Consider the following 21,289-nt stretch of genomic DNA (forward strand, 5'->3'; position numbering starts at 1 on the left):
TGGAGTTAGCAGTTTTTGCATAGGTGAAATCAGAGTATAAGAGCTGAAGACCATGGATCAATCAGTCACATCAGTCTTTGTCCTATATCCCCAGATATCTCCACCTCAAGGTCTCCCTCCTAGGAAATAATGGCCTTTGGTCTCTAGATACCAATATTGTGTTAGCATTAACTGTGTGTGTGCATGTGCCTTAATGTCACCTGTCAACTTATTCTGACTCCTATGAATTTCATAGGGCTTTCATAGGCAAGAAATACTCAAAGGATGGTTTTATCAGTTCCGTCCTCTGAACTATACATTACAGTAACTGGTATTCATTGGTGGTCTCCTATCCAAATCTCCTGGTCCTGCTGAGTTTCAAAGATCAAGCAGGATCTGGTGCCTTTTTTAGGCCAGTTTTTGAGGAAGCCAGACTATGTAGTTCACTGGCACGCGTGGAAACAATTGAGATAGCTAACTTTATGCCATGCTTCTTCCCTCGGTTCTACTAATAAGAAGGAAATATGGCCTTGCACTTTTACAGGGAGTATACACATTCTGTAGTTAGAGATATATAGGGAAAACGCATCAATATTACCAAACCCAAGTTTATAATTCTATGCTTGGACCTTGGAGTAAATTAATACACACTAAAACAGGACTTCCTGTTAATCACAGGTGATTTTACTGCAAAAGTAGGAAACAGAACAGAACAAAAGCCTGAAAATTTGACCAAAAATCAAAAATGAACTAGGAGAGCCAACAGCTGTTCACTGTAAACACATTCTTGAAGCAACCAAAGATGGCCAAAATAAAAATCAAATATACAACAAAATTGGTGTCAGAAGATGGAGAAGCTCAATCTTCTCTGGAAAAAAAAACAAATACAGGTGCAGATGGTGGCATAGATCGTGAATTACTAATTTCAAACATTACAGTGAAGCTAAAATACAAAATCAACTATTATACCAAAATACAGTTTGAAGAACATTAAAGATAATGTAAAAATATTTGCAGTATTAAGCCAAGGAATTAAAAAAGACCCTGCAACTAAAAAGAAAAGAGAAGCCTCAACGGACAACAGATATCCAAGACAAGAGGCTATCATCAAGACAGAGAATGGAAAAATGAAATTGGCCAGGGGATTGGCAAGGTTGCAGTTTATTACTCCTTCTATTTAACTTATAAGGTGTGTGTGTGTGTGTGTATGTGTGTGTGTGTGTGTGTGTGTGTGTGTGTGTGTGTGTGTGTGTATATATATATATATATATATATATATATATATATATATAAAGTTGAATTAGACTTAAAGCCCCCGGTGGCACAGCAGGTTAAACCACTGAGCTGCTGCACTTACTGACCAAAAGATCACCGGTTCAAATCTGGGGAGCAGGGTGAGCTCCCGCTGTTAGTCCCAGCTTCTGCCAACCTAGCAGTTCGAAAACATGCAAATGTAAGTAGATCAATAGGTACCACTCCCGTGGGAAGGTAATGGCGCTCCATGCAGTCATGCCAGCCACATGAACTTAGAGGTGTCTACAGACAATGCTGGCTCATCAGCTTAGAAATAGAGATGATCACCAACTCCCAGAATCGGATACGATTACACTTAATATCAGGGGAAAACCTTTACCTTTATCTAGACTTGGAGGAAGGCATGAAAAATTAGAGGGATTAAAACCAATAATTTAAGATATGCAAATAAGTTAAGTAAGAAAAAGTGCAAAGGCAGGTTTAAAGTTAAAGTATATGGTGAAATCAATGAAATAGTCAAAGATCTTCTATACCTTGGATCAGTCATTAATCAGAATGGAGACTGCAGTCAAAAACCAGAAGAAAACCAGGATTTGGAGGAGCATTTTCCAACTAGACAAGATTCTGAAATATAAAGTTGAATACTACAGTTAGAATCATCCATGATATCATGATTCCAATTTCTATGTGTAGTGTAAAAACTTGAAAGTGAAGGGAGCTAATGGGAAGAAAATCTATTCAATTGAATTGTGGTATTGGAAAAGAGAATACTATGAAGTGTATTCATTGTCAGTTCGTCAAAGACAACTTGATGGTAATGAGCAACAAGTGCATGTTTGAACTTAAGATTTTGACTGGGCTTTTCTACCTGGCATTCAAGTGGCAACTTGAAAAGAAGTATTGACAAAGGCATTTTACAAAATGCCGGTAGTTTTTATATTATCTAAGTAGAATAAATTTGGTATTACTTTGTAAAACACTCATATGTTTATAATTGGTTGCAGTTAAATTCAGGTTATTAAAGCACTTTTGCCATTTTCACATCCTTTTTTTCCCCAGCGTCAAGCGAAATATTCTGAAAACAAGCTGAAATCCATTAAGGCCAGAAATGAATATTTATTAACTCTTGAAGCAACAAATTCTTCTGTTTTCAAGTATTACATTCATGACCTTTCAGATCTGATTGATGTAAGTAATTGGTATTCATGCTATTCTAATGCTAGAGGAGAATATTTTGCATTTCTGTTATTTTCTCTTAACAAAGATATAACTAATGGCATGTTAATCACAGATGTAATGGAATATTATATTTTTATCCTTTTTGAAGTTGTCTACAGATTGTGTGTGTATTTGTTTGTTTATATATATCACTGATGGCTTATTGGAAGAAGGAATGTAATCATATGTTTAATGTCAGGATCATACTCTTAACAATTAGGCTCACTAATCTAAATAAGAAATAATTTATTAATGGAAAAGTTTAGTTTGAATTCTGTTGGGAATCATAACTATAGTAGACAATTGAAACAACAAGATTTGCATTAGTCATAACTAGATATCTATTTCAAAGACTAGGTAGAATCAGCTGTTAGCCTTTTTTACTTTCTTATGATGAAATACAGTTTTCTTGAGCAAATATTGATATTGTTGCTATATTACTCTTTTCTCATGGTGTTTATACTTTTGGTCTTTTGGGGAAGTGATTTCAGCTGAAGTGTAGATGCAGAAAGGAGTTTGGCTACCTGCATAGCGCAGTCTTGGCCACATTCTTTGTCATAGTAGTACTGTTTATAGAAATACTGTTCTAAAACTCCCAGGGCATGCCAGATAAACAATTGATAGATATCAATTTAGTGATAAAGCTGTGGAACTTAGCATGTTCCTAATGATTCCATGGGCCCACTCTAATTGGAACTTAGAATTAGACTAGGCATAAGATTAAAAGACTATGAAACACTGAATAAGTATATAATAGCTGGAATTCACACACCTTCTAGCTTGGTCTCAGATGCAAATTATCTTTTTGCCCTTCACAACATCTTCTGAAATATGTAATATGATATGTAATAAATGCTACCAATAACATTCTGATAATAAGTCTTGCCATTCTACAAATAGTTGTTTAGTATAGTATACACTGCCATCAGTATAGCTTCTTGCAGCAAGTGCCAGGAAGTAGCAGCCAATAATGAAAGGACCAAGGCAGTGACATCTCTGGCCCATCCCCTGTTTAGATATCAGCCAGCACACCAACACCTTAAATCAAGAAATAGTTTTCTAAGATCTACAGAGATACTCGCAGGAACACCTCAGCAAACGAGAGTCCAAAAGTGGCAGGCTATAACCCGGAACCTCAAGCCATGGCTGATACCAAATGAGAGATTCCCCCTTTGCACACAGAAGACTGGGTGACTTGGAAGGTGCTGAACAGACTGCGCTCTGGCACCATGAGATGCAGAGCAAACCTTAAAAAATGGGGCTACAAAGTGGAGCCCACGGCATGCGGGTATGGAGAAGAGCAAACTACAAACCACCTTTTACAATGCAGTCTGAGCCCAGACACATGCACAATGGAGGACCTTCTTATAGTGACACCAGAGGCACTCCAAGTGACTAGCTCCTGGTCAAAGGATATTTAGTATAATGCCATTTTTTTAAACTTTGTTTGTGTTTTAAAATAAATTACAACTGTACCCTTGGTTCGCTTCTGATATGATAAATACATAAATAAATAAATGTAGCTTCTTGCTTGACAGAAGCTTGCAGTCTCACCTCTGCAGAAAGGTAGTGCCAATGGTGATATTTTCTTCTTAGGATCATTTGGAATAATAATTCATAATTGCAATGTTGCTATTGCTACTGCTCTATTACTAAGTCTTTTAGATCCTATTTCTTTATTGCAGAAAAGTATAAAATCTATATGTTACATTTCTTGCTATTAATAAATAATAATAATAATAATAATAATAATAATAATAATAATAATAATAATAAAACTATTTCTAGACAGCCCTCTCTCCCCAGAGGGGAGAGAGTTCATTAACATTTGTGAAGTTTTGAAAACATTATTATGTATTACTATTATTCTTGTTGCATTTTTCAATAATTGTATTGCAATTTGCTTTCTTCTCTTTAATGTATTTTTTCTTCTTTATATTCTGTTAGTGTTGCGATCTTGGATATCATGCCAGCCTGAACAGAGCCTTAAGAACATATCTCTCAGCAGAGTACAACCTTGAAACTTCTCGACATGAGGGCCTGGACATTATTGAGAATGCTGTTGATAATTTGGAGCCGCGAAGTGACAAGCAGAGATTCATGGAGATGTATCCTACAGCTTTTTGCCCTCCCGTGAGATTTGAATTCCAGCCCCATATGGGTGATGAGGTCAGTAGCTGGTGGATCTTTAAAAACGAAACAAAAACAAAAAAGGATAAAAGTCAAGCAAATTTTTGTTTGTGCCTAGATGAGGCACTTCCTTCTGTTGTGATCTGTGACTTCCTTTTTGTTGGTGCTTTGCTTTTATTCAGTCAAACAAAGAGTCTAGTTAGAGTAAAATGAGGCCCAGTATTATTCATACAGACACAAGAAGATCAGCAAACAAACTAGACCAAGAATATTATTCAGAGAACATTTTGTTTGAACTTAATTTGCCAGCTGCTCTAAACAAATCCCCTGCCAAATGAAACCTTCATTACTGCATATTGAAATCTGCCACAACACTGGTAAACCTTCTGTAGCTTGGCCAAATAGCTTCCAGCATATAAGCATGGGAGAAGAAAGTTGGTTTTATATAATTCTTATGCTTCTCATGCTCCTTCTGAAGTGCCCCAGGCACATTTTAAAGTCAGACAGCAGCTGCAAACAGACTTTTCAAAGACTTACAGAACCATCTTTGCCTATAAGTAAACACATTCATTTTTGTGTGTATTTGTTTGCCCCATCATGATTTTCAGTCAGACTTGTATTTCGTGTTTCTATAGAGATTCAAGCAAAGGTAAATTCAAGGTAATGGTGATACTAGTTTTCAGAAGTTCATCAGGCACCTCTGCAATAGGGTGTGCACTTCATCAGTGGCCCAGGATACCTGAGGGGCAGTTCTTTTCCATCCATGGCAATGAATACTATAGTTTTGCTTTCAATATTTTACAGGCACGGGTGATCTGTATCCACAGGGCTATTCCTCTGATACACATCTTCATTATTCTTTTTAGTCAGGGCAACATAATAAACCTATTTTTATTCCCTCACAATTGGAGATGCTATTCATTGCATTTAAGCAGAATAGTAGGTGCCTTTGTAATGAGCTTTTTCCTGCTGCCTACAACTAATTTTTCTGTTTTATATTCAATTTCTTAGGTTTCTCAGGTCAGTGCTCAGCAACCAGTCCAAGCGGAACTTATGCTTAGGTATCAGCAACTTCAGTCACGGCTAGCCACGCTTAAAATTGAAAATGAGGAGGTAAGATATGCCTCTGCAAGTCTCAGATCCATGGTGGCAACAGCCTGCAAGTAGGGATGAAACTCTGATGGATTGTGATTGAATTGAGGCTCCCTTAGGCCCAGTGTTTTTGGCATTATTTAGTGAGGAGAATATCCTTATTCTCTGCTGGATCATTTATGGGGCACTTTCTGTGGTTTGGGCAAGTACTTGTTCATGTGCTGTAAAATTTTAATGCTGACATTGGAATAGTCTTATTCTGGGACTTCGATCTCCAAAAGGTTGACAGTTAGGAATGCTACATGTACATGGTTATAATGATGAATATGATTATTCTGCCTATACACTTGAAACTTTACAAAAAAGGAAGTACAAGTCCTCGTTCCATGGCCTACCCCAACCTTAAGAGGAAAATATGTGATTTTTTGTCTTATTTTATTTTGTATTGATTGCTGGAAACATAAGTTCTACATCTAGGTCTTAATGAAGCATTATATTTGTACAGCGAGATACGGTGTCCTTATTTCCTATCATCATATAGCATTAAATGCTAAAACTGAATGAGCTAACTTGTTGAGGTGGAAAACAGGCCTCCTATCTGCCAACACTTCTGATAGTCTGCAGATAAGAAAATGATTTTCTACTACTTCAGATCATGTGGTGAGCCTCATAGATAAATAAGATGCTTCTCTTCAGAAATGTGTACTTCATTTCTGGAGGCTGACAGTAGCTACAGTGTAGGGATGGGGCTAATGTTCTCCCTCTACTCACACAATCAATTTACCAAATTTTAGAATGCCTGAATAAGAGTCTTGCATACCTTTCAGAAAATTAATTTCACTCCTGTACTCTTATTACTAATCCTGAAATATAATTCATTCATTCTTTTTGATTGAATGAAATGTGCTTGTTAAACATAGGTGAAGAAGACAACAGAAGCAACTTTACAGACAGTACAAGACATGGTCACCATTGAAGACTATGATGTTTCTGAATGTTTTCAGCATAGTCGCTCAACTGAATCTGTGAAGTCAACTGTTTCTGAGACTTACTTGAGTAAGCCTAGCATTGCTAAGAGAAGAGCTAACCAGCAGGAGACTGAGCAGTTCTATTTCATGGTATAATAAATACTTTCCAAAGTAGCATACTTAAAATTATTCTTTCAAAGCTGAATAACAGATATTGATACATGAAATGTATTGCTCTTGCAGAAATTCAGAGAGTACCTGGAGGGGAGCAACCTCATCACAAAGCTCCAGGCAAAACATGATTTATTACAGCAAACACTTGCAGAAGGTAAATGGTTCAGAATAAATTGTATTGTGGGTTTTGTTTTTGTTTGTTTTTTTTAAAAAACCTGTTTATATATTAGACCAGTGGTTCCCAACCTTTGGTCCTCCAGGTGTTTTGGACTTCTACTCCCATAATTCCTAATAGCTGGTAAGCTTGCTGGGAGTTCTGGGAGTTGAAGTTCAAAACAAGTGGAGGACCACTGTATTAGACAGTTTGGCTTGGCTCATTAAACCATGGTTTCTTGCCTGTCCCTTTCATATCCTCTTTCGTATTCCAAAAAGGGAGAATGAATGTATGCACTCAACTATCAAGCTAAAGTACCTTTCAATGACCAAACTTAGAACTATGGTTTGTTTAAACCAAGAGTAGGAAATCTTCCACCAAGATGTACCAAAATCCCCATAATGTCTATCAAAGACATCTGAAGAACAGTTATCCTACCCTAGACTAGAATCATTGAAACCATCAGGATCAAATCGTCATTTCATATCATAAGCCATCATACAATCATCACATGCTAGTTATAAAGTATTTCAGTTCCTCTTCAAGTACAGAAAAGCACAAAAATATGCATAAATTAAAACAGAACTCTGTTCTGTTTTTTTGGTTTTTTAATTTATTGGCTCATGGAGATTTGACCAAGTGGTGGTGGTGCGGGGGGGGAGGTGGGATCCAGTTACAAGTAATTATTGAAGAAAGTCTGACAATCTAATAATCAGGATGAAATAAAAGACAAATGGAGAAACTTTCCTGTGGCAAAATTAGCTATCATGCTGTGGAAGACCACACATGACCTATTTTGTGTATGAACTGTTCTATTATAACTCCTAGGAGTCATGATCTTTCTCTCCCTCTGTCTTTTTAAATAACGTTACCTTACATCTTTTGCTGTAGTATATATTAACTTCTTCCCTGTAGACTGAAATACTGCCTCCTAATGAGCAGAATATATTCCAGACAGTCTACACACCAGCATGGTGTTACTAGTCTGTTCATTATATTGTGTGTCCTGTATTTCAAAATGAACTCCTTGTAGAACAATTCTTTTAACAGTGGGACTTCTGTATTATCATGAATCAAAGAAAATCTCTTTCATGCTTTTCAGGGGAATTAATAATCTTGTTGTTGCAGCCTTGTGAATTTTAAAATATCTACAAAAACAAGATTTAAAATACCAATTACCAACAGAAGTTAATACTCTGCCAATCTATATACCCTCTTCAGAACTTGGAAATTTACTTTTTAAAAAGGAATTAGTTATAGAACCAGTTTATTATTCTAGTTAATTTTTTTTAAAAACTCTGAATTTTCATGTTTTTCAATGGTAACTACATGTGTTTATTTTAGTTATTATTTTGGAGGAAAATCCTTCAAACTGTGGTATTCAGTATTTAGAGCCAGTTAGAGCCTGCATTTGCCCATATTGCTTCATTCACATCAGAGCTTAGTATCAGTCTATATACATCAAAAGAAATGCATTGGCCCTGCTACTAAATGGGATTGGATACTCTTCCCAGTCCTAGTCTCCATGGTGGTGTACTCATCGGAAAGATGATGACAATTGCATTGATATCCAAAAAATACAAATTGAATAGTTCTTTATGAGCCCAAGTGAGAACCTTAAATACTAATGGAAGTCCTTCCAAGTATAAGTGGAACTCTGTGTAAAGAACAACTCAAACCTCTCATTCAAAAGTGAATCTCAGTCATATTTAAATCACACTTTCATAATTCTGAGTTTGGACTTTCCCCCCAAAAAATGTCAATAGAGTTATACTTGAAATAATCTGCCACCTGATTACCATAATTATATTCATTTAGGATAATACTGAAGTGCTAACTTGATAAATTAGGGCACACTGAGTTATTTTCTACATTTCAGATTAAATATTTTGTGCTAGTAGCAAGCCACAAAGCTCTATGGCAGGCCTGCACAATCTATGGTCCTCCAGGTGTTTGGTACTCCTAGTTCCCAGAAGCTCTGGCCAGCTTGTTCAATGGTCAGGATCTCTGGGAGTTGACATCCAAAAAACCTGGAGGGCCACAGGTTTTACAGGCCTGCTCTATAGCTATTAAACTTCACTTAAGGGAGTTCCTCACAGTTCTACAAATTTATACCCATTAAAACCAAAGAAGAATATACACCTACATAATGTGCTTCCAGGGCCATGACCCTATCATTTGCATATACATTGCACTAATGCTTGACAAGTTCACTACTTTCACAAAGTGATATCCAGTAACTCTGCACAAGTACAAAAGTGATAAAATAGTGAATGAAAGTGGGCAGCTCCATCTTTAGAGAAAAATAATGTGGCATGCACCTTCAAAGGAGGCTAGGCTATCCATAGCTACTTATCCCTTCAGTACTTGTCTGAAGCTGAAGTGTAGGTGATTTCTCAAGCCAGCCCTCCCATGATGCCTCGCCTGCAATGCCCCTTTAGGCATTTGAAGAGATCTGGCATGACAACACCTGTGGGCCATTCCACTCTGCTGAAACTGAATAAGAACTCAGCCCTTGTGTTTATAAGATGTAAAATGAAGTTACACATTCTTACATGGCATATATTAAATATTTACTCTACTAACTACAGTTACATCTATGCATATTTTAACTGAATGGCTTTTGGCAGTATGTCTTTCCAGCCTGGCAACCTTTTCTCCTTATTTAAACTTTGAATAGAACATTACAATAGACAAAGTTTGGACTGAGAAGACTGCTTGAAATGTTGTTCTGCTTAATTTACACTGTGAAAACCCTTTACTCTTATAAAAGGGAAGCTTTAGAAACTCATGATGGAAATGGAAAACCATTCCTTCAGTATGCAAATATAAGTATCATGAAATAAATATGAATATTTGGAGTTTAAAAATAACTGAGCATTGGAAAAGAGGGAGCCAGTGTAGTGTACTAGTGTGGACCAAGACTCCAGGAAACTGGGGGGTCAAATCCCTGCTTGCCCATGGAAACCTTGTGGGTGACCTTGGGGAAGTTACATTCTCTCAGAGGAAGACCTCTCTGAACAAATTTTGTTAAGAAAAACCCTGTGATAGGTTTGTCTTAAGGTTATCATAGTTATGTCAGAAGGCACACAACAACAAACTGAGGATGAGTTAAATATTAAAATAAATATTAGTAGGAAAAGCAGTGCTAGTGCCATGGATTTAAAATTATTGTTCCCTTATCTTTTAGGTCATAGAGCAGAATATATGACTACAAGGTAAGACATTGAAAGCATTCCTGTGTTTTAGATTGCTAAAGTTATTAATGAGTACAATGTTGTTCCCCAAAGATATGTATATTATTCAGTTCATTATGTAGCTCAAAGAAGTCCAGGAACCCGAATTCATGCTCAGTAATGGTCACATACCAAGTGTCCTCTGGCCGCTATGCATAAATCTACCTGTGGAGGTGTCTCTGGATCTTCAAGTAAGGAACTAGCCTTTTTAGCCAGATTGTAACATGAATACGGTCTATATTTGGGTGGGGAGCTCTGAGGCTCAAGGAGAAAAGTTGCACCTTGAGAAAAGAGTGTACGTGAAGTGATCCAGACACCTTATTAAGTTGGAATTAGAATGTGGTAACTTGGTGGTAAAATTTTCTTCTTCGTGGTCTCTGTGAAAATCACACATATGGTAGTTTCTGCACCTGCCCAGTAAGCCTCAAAATCTTCTGGAAAGCTTTAGCCCTTTATGGCTATAACCCTACGCACTCTCCCCAGCATGTATATAGCCAGTGGGAAGGACTGTCACCTCAGTTCCTTTTGTCCAATGACTTAACAGCAAGTATAGGAATCTCTAAAATCATTGACTAGTTACTACAGTGTATTGATCTACAGACTGTTTGACTACCATTCTTCATTACATCCTATGGATTCTTGACCCGGACTTTTACTGAAAACAATATTCAGGCCAGTTATGTCTACTTCAGCTGTTAAGAAATGTGTGTCTTATGGCACTAAACTGCCAGACGCTGATGGACACACAGTATGTTTACTGTATTTGGGGGAAGGGCCCAGGGTAAACTCTTGTGAGGTATACCCATAAAGGGCTAAGGCTTTCCAGAAGATTCTGAGGATTACTGCCCAGGTGCAGGAAACTACTATATGTACGAATTTCATAGATGGCCACACAAACAAACATGGTTACAGTTAAGCAACTATTCCTTTCATTAACACTTGCAGAAACCGTTATGTTTGACAGGATTGTACAGTTTTTTATAATACATTTTATAAGATATTTATTTCATGCATTTTATAAATAAGTAAACATATTTCAGAGTACAGGTTTATAAAATATGATTATCCCATTCATAGAAGACAATTTTTGAAGCAGGCTTTAGTTCCATTAATTAAGGGGATCATCCCAAATTAATATTACATTAAACTGGTTCTGAAAATACAGATTTTGTACAGTGATTTTGGTTTCCCGTGATTAAGAAAGTTCTTATGCAACATGAATTCTTTTTTGTATGTTTTTACTTCTCTGTTTAAAGTTTTCATCCTGTTTTTCTGTTGTTTTTTCTAATTACACATGAAGTCGAGCACGAAGGAACTCGCACATCAGACATCAGGTATAATGCTGGTGAACTGAAAATCCTGAATTAGTTTTTCTAGGTTTTTGTTGCCTCTTAACTATTGAGAAATACTCATGTGTTTTCAGTCATGGAGTGTCCTTTATAAGGGTTTGTTACACTCAGGTGGATACTTCTGAATTAGTCCATGTTTGCTAGGAAAAACATAACACTTCAGTTTTCCTCGCAAGATTCAGCAGTTCATTGTGGATTTCTTCTCAGTGATAGCATTTGGCCAGCTTAGTTTCTCAAGGTGATTTGATCAAATCTGATTATCTGTCCCAGTAAAAGCACACTATAAATGTGCCACGAGGGATGCACATTTCTGTTTGCTTCCGACAAAATTGAAGGTGATAAATCAGTTCATATAGGGGTTTTTTATTTTATATAAGGTGTTTAACTCTTGAAATGCATTTCTCATAAACATGTTATTCTAGGAATATTTATGGGTCTGAATATGTAGGGATAGCAATAATTCTTATTTGCAGAGAAAAAATATATATTTTATTGTTTATGATAGATATGGGATTGATTTTGTTTCCCACCAGGACTCAGGACAAGTAATCCCCCTCATAGTAGAAAGTTGCATCCGATTTATCAACTTGTATGGTGAGTTTTCAGATGCCATATAGGTTATTCCTAATGGTTGTTGGTTTCTTAAGAATACCGTGGTTAATTATTATGCTTTCTTCCTAAATGTTTGAGCTACTTCCTAATTACACCTCTAGGGTTGAAATAAGGAGATTCACTATAGCAAAGTGTGAGAGTCACTAGAATAGTAAAACAGCTTGAACAGGAATGAAACAAGTATCAAAGTATCAAACCTGTAGGGTTCAAGAAAGACAGCAGTAAAAGGTAATATTACAATTTTACACAATGGGAGAAGCAATGTGTGGGCAATGAAAAGAAAAAGGGGCTGTTTCAAGGAGGTGCTGCTCATGTTCTGCATCAAGCTCTGGGGGCAGCTAGAAGAGTAAGAATAAGTTAGAACTCGTATCTCATAATGCAGTGAACTCTGTCTCAAAGTATTGTGGACTTTTTAGAGGACCTGACAATTACCAAAATGGATTGTAATGCTAATAAATGAATACCTTATATACTCATGTGTAAGTTGATCTCACATTGTGAGCCAAGGACAGTTTTTGGGGGCAAAATTATAGGTTTGACTCTGAGTATATAAATGAATCAGTCAACGATAAAACAAATATTTTCCTCGCCTTTTAAAAATGTAGAGGGAACATATTTACAAAAAAGTAAAGAGAAAGTGAGAATTTTATTTGCATTGCAGCGTGTAAATTGCATTGCTGATATTAAAATGTTCACATCTATAGAAATACAGACCAAGAAAATAATATAAATGAGGGAAAGGAATAAGAATGTAGTCTGAAAAATGGGGGAGCATATGAGAAGAAAGTATTCTATCCCTATTAAGCATCCAGGATGAAGGCAGTTATTAGAAATGACTGGCGCTATATCTCTTTAGAGACATTTAAACGGTAAACCTGTAGTAAAAATGGCCACCACCATTATGCTGCACCTGAAGTGCACAAAAAAGGGGGACACACTACATTCTTCAAGCTCCCACACATTGCTGCTGAATGTTGCTAAATTAGAAAAAAGGGTGTGGAAGTAGGGCATGCTGCCTTTCTTTCTCCAATTGTGGCAAAGGCGGGGGGGGGGGGGGGAGAGAGTGGGATGGGAGCTTCTTGTCTCTATTTGTCATTTGTGCTGGGTCCCTATTCTGGCATTGACTCGTATATAGAGTATATACAGTATGTACATTGTTATTTTCCATTTGCAATAGATTTGAGTCTTAATACTCAATGTATATTCTCATATTTCTTTATTATTCTTATTTTTCAGGTCTTCAGCACCAAGGCATTTTCAGAGTCTCTGGTTCCCAGGTGGAAGTCAATGATATTAAAAATTCATTTGAGCGAGGTGATTATATCCCCCCCCCCCCATACACACATATATAATCATATTTTGTTCCATTTCGGTAATGTGAGATCCAGCATTCTAAGCTTTTATGCTTCCATTCTTTGAAACTTAATCATTATTGCATATAATGGTGTCCTGATAAGAAAATGCCTCCTAGGGAGACCAGATTGGTGGGTTAGTACAAAACCAAAGGTGGAAGAAGCAAGATACTTGGCTGCATATGATTCTACCTGTCTGTCATTGTGTGAAAAGTTGTAATTTTCTAGGAAGACATAGAAATTTCCAAAAGAATCAATAAAACTCTTCCTGGTTTTAAAATATGCAGCTTCCAGAAATTGGTTACAATAGGTCATCATATCAGAATGTAGATGGGAGTATGGCATGGAATTTGCCTTAGTATTCCTTCATATTTTCCTATTCTCAGCTTGAAAGGTAACCTGATATGTTCAGGTTTAGAAATACTCCATTTCAGTATTCAGTACAAGTATATGGACTTACAGTCCTTCTACCTTTTTCATCAGATTCTCAGGTACAAGAAACATTTGACAATTGCAGGGAGGGATGATTGGCTTCAAAGGTATGATTGCCCTTGTGAATTTTGAAACAGTGTAATCCAAGGACATCTTTTTCCCCAAATGCTTGAATTGCATCTCATTTACAGTTAGACATTCTGATAAAAGCTTTAAAGTTGAAAGTTCGCTGTAATAAAGTTTGAGAGCATCTTAGAATGAAGGAACAGCTTGACAGGAAATGAGGTATGCACAAAACAAGAAGACAGTAAGATTGGAGAGAGGCATTCTTAATTGAATAACAATTGAATATAAACAGTGGTAGAACAGGAAGTAATAATTAGCAGTGGGAAGGAGTAAGAAAGACAGGAATTAAAGCTCTTACTCTGGAGAAATCTGGGAGATGATCACTGCCCATTTCTCATCATTTTCCTCTTCCTAGGCATTTGTAGACCTCGAATGCCCAAATAAGCTATCTGCCTCTTGTGTTCTGTGAACTTAAGTTGCTGCTGCTGCTCGGTCGCATAGTCGTTTCTGACTCTTTGTGACCTCATGGACCAGTCCACGCCAGAGCTCCCTGTTGGCCATCGCCGCCCCAAGTTCCTTCAAGGTCAACCCAGTCACTTCAAGGATACCGTCCATCCATCTTGCTCTTGGTCGGCCTCTCTTCCTTTTTCCTTCTATTTTCCCCAGCATCATGATCTTTTCCAAGCTTTCCTGTCTTCTCATGAACTTAAGTTAACAAGACAATATTTGTTTGTTATACTTTCTGAAGAGTTTAGTTTTTAAAACACATTGTGAAGGCCATAGAATAACGTGAACGTTATTCTAAAGATGTGGCCAATGCAAGATTTGATTTTCAGCAATTAACGCAGATTCACATGAAACTATAATTATTTAAAAAGTAATAGCTATGTATGCATACACATATGTATGCCCTCCTTTAGCATCTTGCTGGCTGTTATTTAATTTGGTCAAATATGAAATCATTTCTTAATTAAATTAATCCATCAAGGAAAGGCAATTCTTTAAATAAAATGCAAAAGGTTAAAATTTTCAGTTAAGCTCTCTAATACAACACTACAAAAAAAACTCAAACATCTCAGAATACATATTTGTAAATCAAAGCCTTTGCACAACAAAATTTATTTTTGAAGCTAATGTTCTTGAAAAAGCCTGCTTACATTTTTTTACATATTAAATGTTATGCTGCCAGCCTGGGATCTCAATAATAAATGCTTGCATCACAGCAGATTAAGTTGTATAAGTAAATCTGTGGTCTCAAACCTCCTTGAAATTGTCATCCACAAAGGCTTGCTAATGTTCCAAGGGAATGTAGGACTTGCGTATTTCTCTACACTTTTGTTTCTTATATTTTTAGTATTTCCATTGCTTTATTTCTTCTCCTATCATCACTTAATTTTCCAAGTGATCTAACTTTACCAGAAATCCCTCTTTTGTTGTTCTCCCTTTCAATGATCCTGCACTTCAGTTTGCCTTTTCCCAGTGCCCTCAAATTAAGTCTGGCAGGAAATCATCTCATTTTCAACCAGCTTGAGAGTCTGATGGGGCAATTGATTCTAAGACACCTAAAGTTGATGCTTCTAGGGTGAGAAGCACCTCATAAACCAGAGAGTAAAAATAGAAGTTTTACTTTATTGTAGAAACTGATACTGCTAAACCCATTTGTCTTCCTCACCCCAGTTCTTTTCATTCAGGCTTCCTTATTGTTGCTTGCTTTCTTCCCAGCTGCCACTGTAGTCCTTTCTTTGCCATAAATGGAAACAGTCTTTACATTGATCTATTACTTTTTTATAAATTCTGGGGGAGGGGGGAGACACAAAAAATCGCATCTTCCCTTGTTCTTTGTGGTATATGACCGCTTCACCTAATCCTCACTTGTCTAGTCACCTTGGGCATTTGATATTTTTGTCGTAGAGCAGAGCACCACTGAGTTTCAGATCTGAACTCATTCCTTTGAAACATTACATTGTTCTTTAAAAGGCTTAGTAGAAAGAAGGATGTTATGGAAGAAACCAAAAATAAATGACTGACATTATAATCCTGTTTTGCAAACCTATGATGCAGCTATATTTCATGTTCTGGCTATGGTGTTCTTCCTCTACAGACACAAATATTGCAGATTTGGAAAAGAGCAAGCATAATTATTATTGTGCTGGAGCAGTTTTTCTATTGAGAATGTATAAACTATTGGGAAGATTAATGTCACAAAGTGACAAGTAATAGTGGACAAATCATAGGTTTATACAATTATGTGGATAAAGTGTGGATAGATAGAAAGCACTTTCTTTCTCTTCTAATATTAGAACTCAAGGTCACCTTATTAAGGAGAATGATGGAAAATTCAGAACAAAGAAAAGGAAGTACATTTTCTTGAGAAACTGTGTCTTGGGACTACTAGAACTTGGTTCAAGGGGACATTGTGGAATACATGGGTTTTATCTATAAATAGAAGAAAAGGAACTTAATACTGTATAACTCTCCCAATCTTTTCTTTCTGAAAATGTAAGACAGGGGTAAATACTTGCAGTGGATTTTGGGGTGGGTTCTGCCTTCTGGGACTGTTCAGGAGTGTCATGGGTACCCAGAATGCCCCTAAACCCCAAAATTGAGGGCTTCTTGTGACCCACATTAATGTAAGGCATGGCTAGGATATAACAGCAACAGAGTTATCTAAACCTAATAAAAAATTTAACCATATATTGTTATTAATTTATGACAGCTCTGAATCTATGCAGCAAATGCTAGCATTTCTGTAAGTATTTAACTTGGTCTGTCTTTACAGGTGAAAATCCTTTGGCCGAAGACCAAAGTAACCATGACATTAACTCAGTTGCTGGAGTGCTGAAGCTTTATTTCCGTGGGCTAGAGAACCCTGTCTTTCCTAAGGAAAGATTTAATGATCTTATTTCTTGCATCAGTAAGTAACATTTTTATTTACAGTACTCGAATTTTCATGGATATACATAAATAGAGAGAGAAAGCATATGCACCGAAGACCAGATTAACTACCATGTATTTCCTGGCCCTGGTGCATACTATCTTACTCAGATATATTCCTCATTCCAGTCTCTTCACTCAATAGGAATAGCATACAATGTGTGTCTTGCCCATGTAATAGGTGGTTTCTTGTATCTTTCTTCAGATAGGGCTCTTTTCTGACCACCATCAGCTGATGAAGTATGTTAACCTTGAACAAAGGTTGTCTGTGGCAGAACACAGAGGCCATGCCTATGACCAAACCCTCCCTTTGGAGCAGCTATGCATGGAAAGCTTGACTAGAAGTTGTTATGTACTACATCTGGAAAGCACTATAGATTAGTGTAGGTAATGTTATGATGAAGAGCAGTTTTAAAATCCTTAAAATAAATCAATCGCCTTGAAATGTCCATCTGTTATGTTTTTTCTCTATTCAGCCTACCAGAGAAAGTACCCTTACAGCATAGAATACTGAATATAATTATCTTTGATTTCTTTATAATATCAAATAAATTGATTTTTTTTGTGTAGAGGACATATCAAAGAATCTCCCAATGTACCGTAAAATTAGCTGTTTAGCTATTGTTGGATCTAGTTCCATTTAAGCTGAGCACATTTAATAGTATAAACTTCTGTCCATTGAAATAAAAGGGTAAGCAAAGTGGAACACGGCAAATGTTTTTGGACTGTAGCCACTGTGGTTTTTCACCAGTATAGTTCATAGTCAAAGGTTTGGCCAGTTACAGTCCAACAAAGTGGAAGCTCACCATTTTCCCTTGTAGCAAACATATTTGTTTTTAAACTGACTCTCTATTAATGTAAGTGGAACATCATTGTACAATTAACCTGGTTGTTAATGAAGGCCAAAGTTCATGTGTGTTTTTGTAGTACTAGTATGATGGAGGTTCCGCCTTACCAGATTGCTAGCACAGGGAGCAGGTTGGGATTGAAACCCTTTTGAAAAGTATTGTAGTCCCTGTTCCCTCACAGTGGATTCTTAGGCCCCTTCTACACTGCCATATAATCCAGATTATCAAATCAGATAATCCATATTATCTTCTTGGAACTGGATTATATGAGTCCACGCTGCCATATAATCCAGGTCAAACCAGATAATCTTGATTTTATATGGCGGTGTAGAAGAGGCCTCAGTTTACAGACACAAAAAATTATGCTGGCAACTTGTGCAATTTAAAAAAACAAACCTGCAAACAGACTGAATTCCACAATAAAGTCATGCATAATTTGTCCCTGGGATTAGTCAATATGGATGAGGATTCTTGTGTCAAAGAATCTTTCAAATTACAAGATATCGTGATCAGTAAAGGAGCAGATGTTTTCTTTCCATCTAAACTACTTTAAATATGAACCTAAATACATGTTTTGGTGATGTAACAGCATTTGGAACGATTGTGTAAATAATACTGACAGGAAATATCAGAAAGGATTCAGCTGCCACCACATAACCAGAACTATTTAAGTCATCTACTTGTGCATTACAGGAATAGAAAATCTCTATGAGAGAGCTCTTCACATACGTAAACTCATCCTGACTTTGCCAAGATCAGTCCTTATAGTGCTGAGATACCTCTTTGCCTTCCTCAATCAGTAAGTACTTCTATCTTCCCATGAGAACATTAATGATGATTTGGGGGGGCGGGGGGGGGGGGAGATGCATATTCCACCTTTGTTATAACATAGAGACAGCTATTTTGTTGACAGCAGAGCAATGATTTTTCAAGAAAACTGGAATTTACACTTTAAAGGAGAGAAATGTCAGAAGTAGCAATGAAAAGGTGGTTTCAAAGTGGGATTTATGGAAATATAAAACAAAATAGCCAGAGATTTGCATAATTGCAAACTTTAGCTCTTGGAAGTTTTAGTGATAATAATGTCAATAGGCCTCCAGTAAGTTCTTTAGAATGGGGTAGCAATACTGAATGTTAGTTTCCATCACTACAAAACAGTTGAAACAGATCTTCTTCTCCCTATGTAGCTGGTGCATGGTAATGTAGGTTTAGGGGTGACCTACGATCATGGCAGTAGGGCCATAATTGTTACTTAGTTGTGGTAATAAATACAAAACAGTCATGAATGAATAAATCCAGATAATCGTATCTAGAATACATCTCATCACGTTAAAACAGTTGATGTGGCTCTTAATGAGTCATGCTGCATTATCACCGGATATCTACACTCTACACCACTGGAGAAATTATACTGTTTAGTCGGTATTGCACCACCTGACATCTGTCAGGAAGTAGCAGCCTGTAATGAAAGGACCAAGGCACTGGCATCTCTATATCATCCTCTGTTCAGATATCAGCCAGAAAGCCAACACCTTAAAACAAAAAATAGTTTCCTAATATCTATAGAGATACTCACAGGTATACCTCAACAAGCGAGAGTCCAGAAGTGGCAGGTTAAAACTCGGAACCTCAATCAGTGGCTGATGCCAGATGAGAAACTCTCCCCTGAGCACACAGAAGACTGGATGACTTGGAAAGTGCTGAACAGGCTGCACTCCGGCACCACAAGATGGATAGCTAACCTTATGAAATGGGGCTACAAAGTGGAGTCCACAACATGCAAAGTGTGGAGAAGAGCAAACCACAGACCACCTATTACAATGCAGTCTGAGCCCTGCCACATGCACAGTTGAGGACCTTCTTACAGCAACACCAAGGGTACTCCATGTGGCCAGCTTCTGGTCAAAGGAAATTTAGTATAATCCAAAGTTTTTAACTTTTTGGTTTTTTTATACATTATAACTATTCTCAGTTCGCTTCTGACACAAAAAAAATAGTATACTTAATTACATAGTTAATATAGCATTCTGGCTTATTTTGCTTATTTCGTTTTTGAAAACACAAATTATTTCAAATGTTTTCTCCTCACTGGGGGAAATTGTAAGAATTTCCTCAGCCAGTAGGAAAATAATGAAAGCCATTTTCTCAAAAATGATGAAAAAATTATTGTTTTGAACAACATATTGCATTTCAAGTCTATTTGGACACAAAAAGTGAACAGTTGTTTTACATAGCAATCTTGTCCTTTCATACATTCTTTGAGGCACAAAAATGGACTTTATACAAAAAATGGAAATGTAAAAAAGATCTTGCAGAGATTGAAGATTTTTGACAGCACATCTCAAGTGTGTCAAGTTACTCGTTCTTTGAGAGAATCACACACTTTGAAAATGGTCTTTGTGTTCATAATGTAAAACCACATTTACATGAATAAAGTGCACAGAAATACAGAGAAATAGTAAGAATAATTAGAGGGGATTTCCCCTCAATCACTTATAATAACAGCATAAATTTCCGCATGGCTTAATCTTCGGTTGGGCAAAGTGCACACATTAATTGAAAGATGGAGCCTGTCAGAGTTGTGAGCTGAGGAAAGTAATAGGAGGAAATTGAAGCTACAGTAAGGCTGAAAGGAAAGAAACTGGTAATACCAATTCGGAGCAGAAATTGGCAATATACCAATTCACATGTGTTCTCAATGTTTTTCTTAAAATAGCAGAGGCAGAATGATTAGATCATAAAATCAAACGGTGGCTGAATGCATTTCAACCGTTGGCTTTTCTTAAATGCCTGTGTGTAAAAGATTTACTCTAATTACAGAAAATCCTGTATGGCACAGACAACAGTCAACTGGTTTTTTAAAAGAAACACGTGCAGAGAATGCCATTCTTAAGATAGCCCCATTTTAATCTTCATATATTAAATATGAAGGTCTATGAACTGGAGAAACAGAAATGACAGTAATGAGAAGTCCTTCTTTCTACTGCCATTTAGAGAAGTACAGAAAGAAAAATGGATGCACTGTATGTTCGTGGGAAAAGAGAAAGATAATTGGGTAGTAGTGCTGAAGAAAGATCAATGGAAAGAGAAAATGAAGTGAAGATACAGATATACGGTAGCACAGAGAAAGATGATGCAATGGAGAGCAAGGAGATGCTCTCCGGGTTCCAACGCGCTTTTGAATAATAAGTCAGTTGTAATTTATTGCTGCTCAGTCACAACTGTTTACTGCCCTGATCTCCAGCACTTATTCCTACTCCTGATTTTTGTCCTGCATTTTGCACATGCTTGCCCCTCCCTTGTAATTTGAATAGCCCCACCTTTCAGTGCAATATTTGCTGATGTATTTTATGATGTTTCATTTTACTGCTTAACTGTTTTAATTATATTGTTGTTGTGTTTCAATTTTTATCTGTTTTGACCTCTGGGCATGGTCCCCATGTGAGCTGTTCCGAATGCCTTCGGGGCAATGAAGGCGGGCTATAAAAATA

General features: G+C 36.9%; 1 protein-coding gene and 1 long non-coding RNA gene across 4 annotated transcripts in view; one reads left to right on the top strand and one right to left on the bottom strand.

Moving 5' to 3' along the window:
* The window catches only part of srgap1 (SLIT-ROBO Rho GTPase activating protein 1), a 139,664-nt gene that overhangs the window by 97,945 nt on the left and 20,430 nt on the right, over positions 1–21,289 (top strand). For all 3 annotated transcript variants that reach the window (XM_003221179.4, XM_062982553.1, XM_062982554.1), the window contains 11 exons: positions 2,293–2,421; positions 4,399–4,620; positions 5,593–5,694; positions 6,594–6,791; positions 6,885–6,969; positions 10,160–10,187; positions 11,506–11,539; positions 12,088–12,148; positions 13,403–13,480; positions 16,796–16,930; positions 18,492–18,597. In XM_003221179.4, the coding sequence (XP_003221227.2) occupies positions 2,293–2,421; positions 4,399–4,620; positions 5,593–5,694; positions 6,594–6,791; positions 6,885–6,969; positions 10,160–10,187; positions 11,506–11,539; positions 12,088–12,148; positions 13,403–13,480; positions 16,796–16,930; positions 18,492–18,597 (1,178 nt within the window). The remainder of the gene's footprint in view (positions 1–2,292; positions 2,422–4,398; positions 4,621–5,592; positions 5,695–6,593; positions 6,792–6,884; positions 6,970–10,159; positions 10,188–11,505; positions 11,540–12,087; positions 12,149–13,402; positions 13,481–16,795; positions 16,931–18,491; positions 18,598–21,289) is intronic.
* Positions 1–21,289, bottom strand: part of LOC134299518 (uncharacterized) — a 41,308-nt gene that overhangs the window by 3,572 nt on the left and 16,447 nt on the right. The window contains exon 2 of the long non-coding RNA XR_010006739.1: positions 1,767–1,857. This is a non-coding gene — a long non-coding RNA (uncharacterized LOC134299518). The remainder of the gene's footprint in view (positions 1–1,766; positions 1,858–21,289) is intronic.

The sequence above is a fragment of the Anolis carolinensis genome, chromosome 5 (genome assembly GCF_035594765.1).
Source record: "Anolis carolinensis isolate JA03-04 chromosome 5, rAnoCar3.1.pri, whole genome shotgun sequence".
Classification (NCBI taxonomy): Eukaryota; Metazoa; Chordata; class Lepidosauria; order Squamata; family Dactyloidae; genus Anolis; species Anolis carolinensis.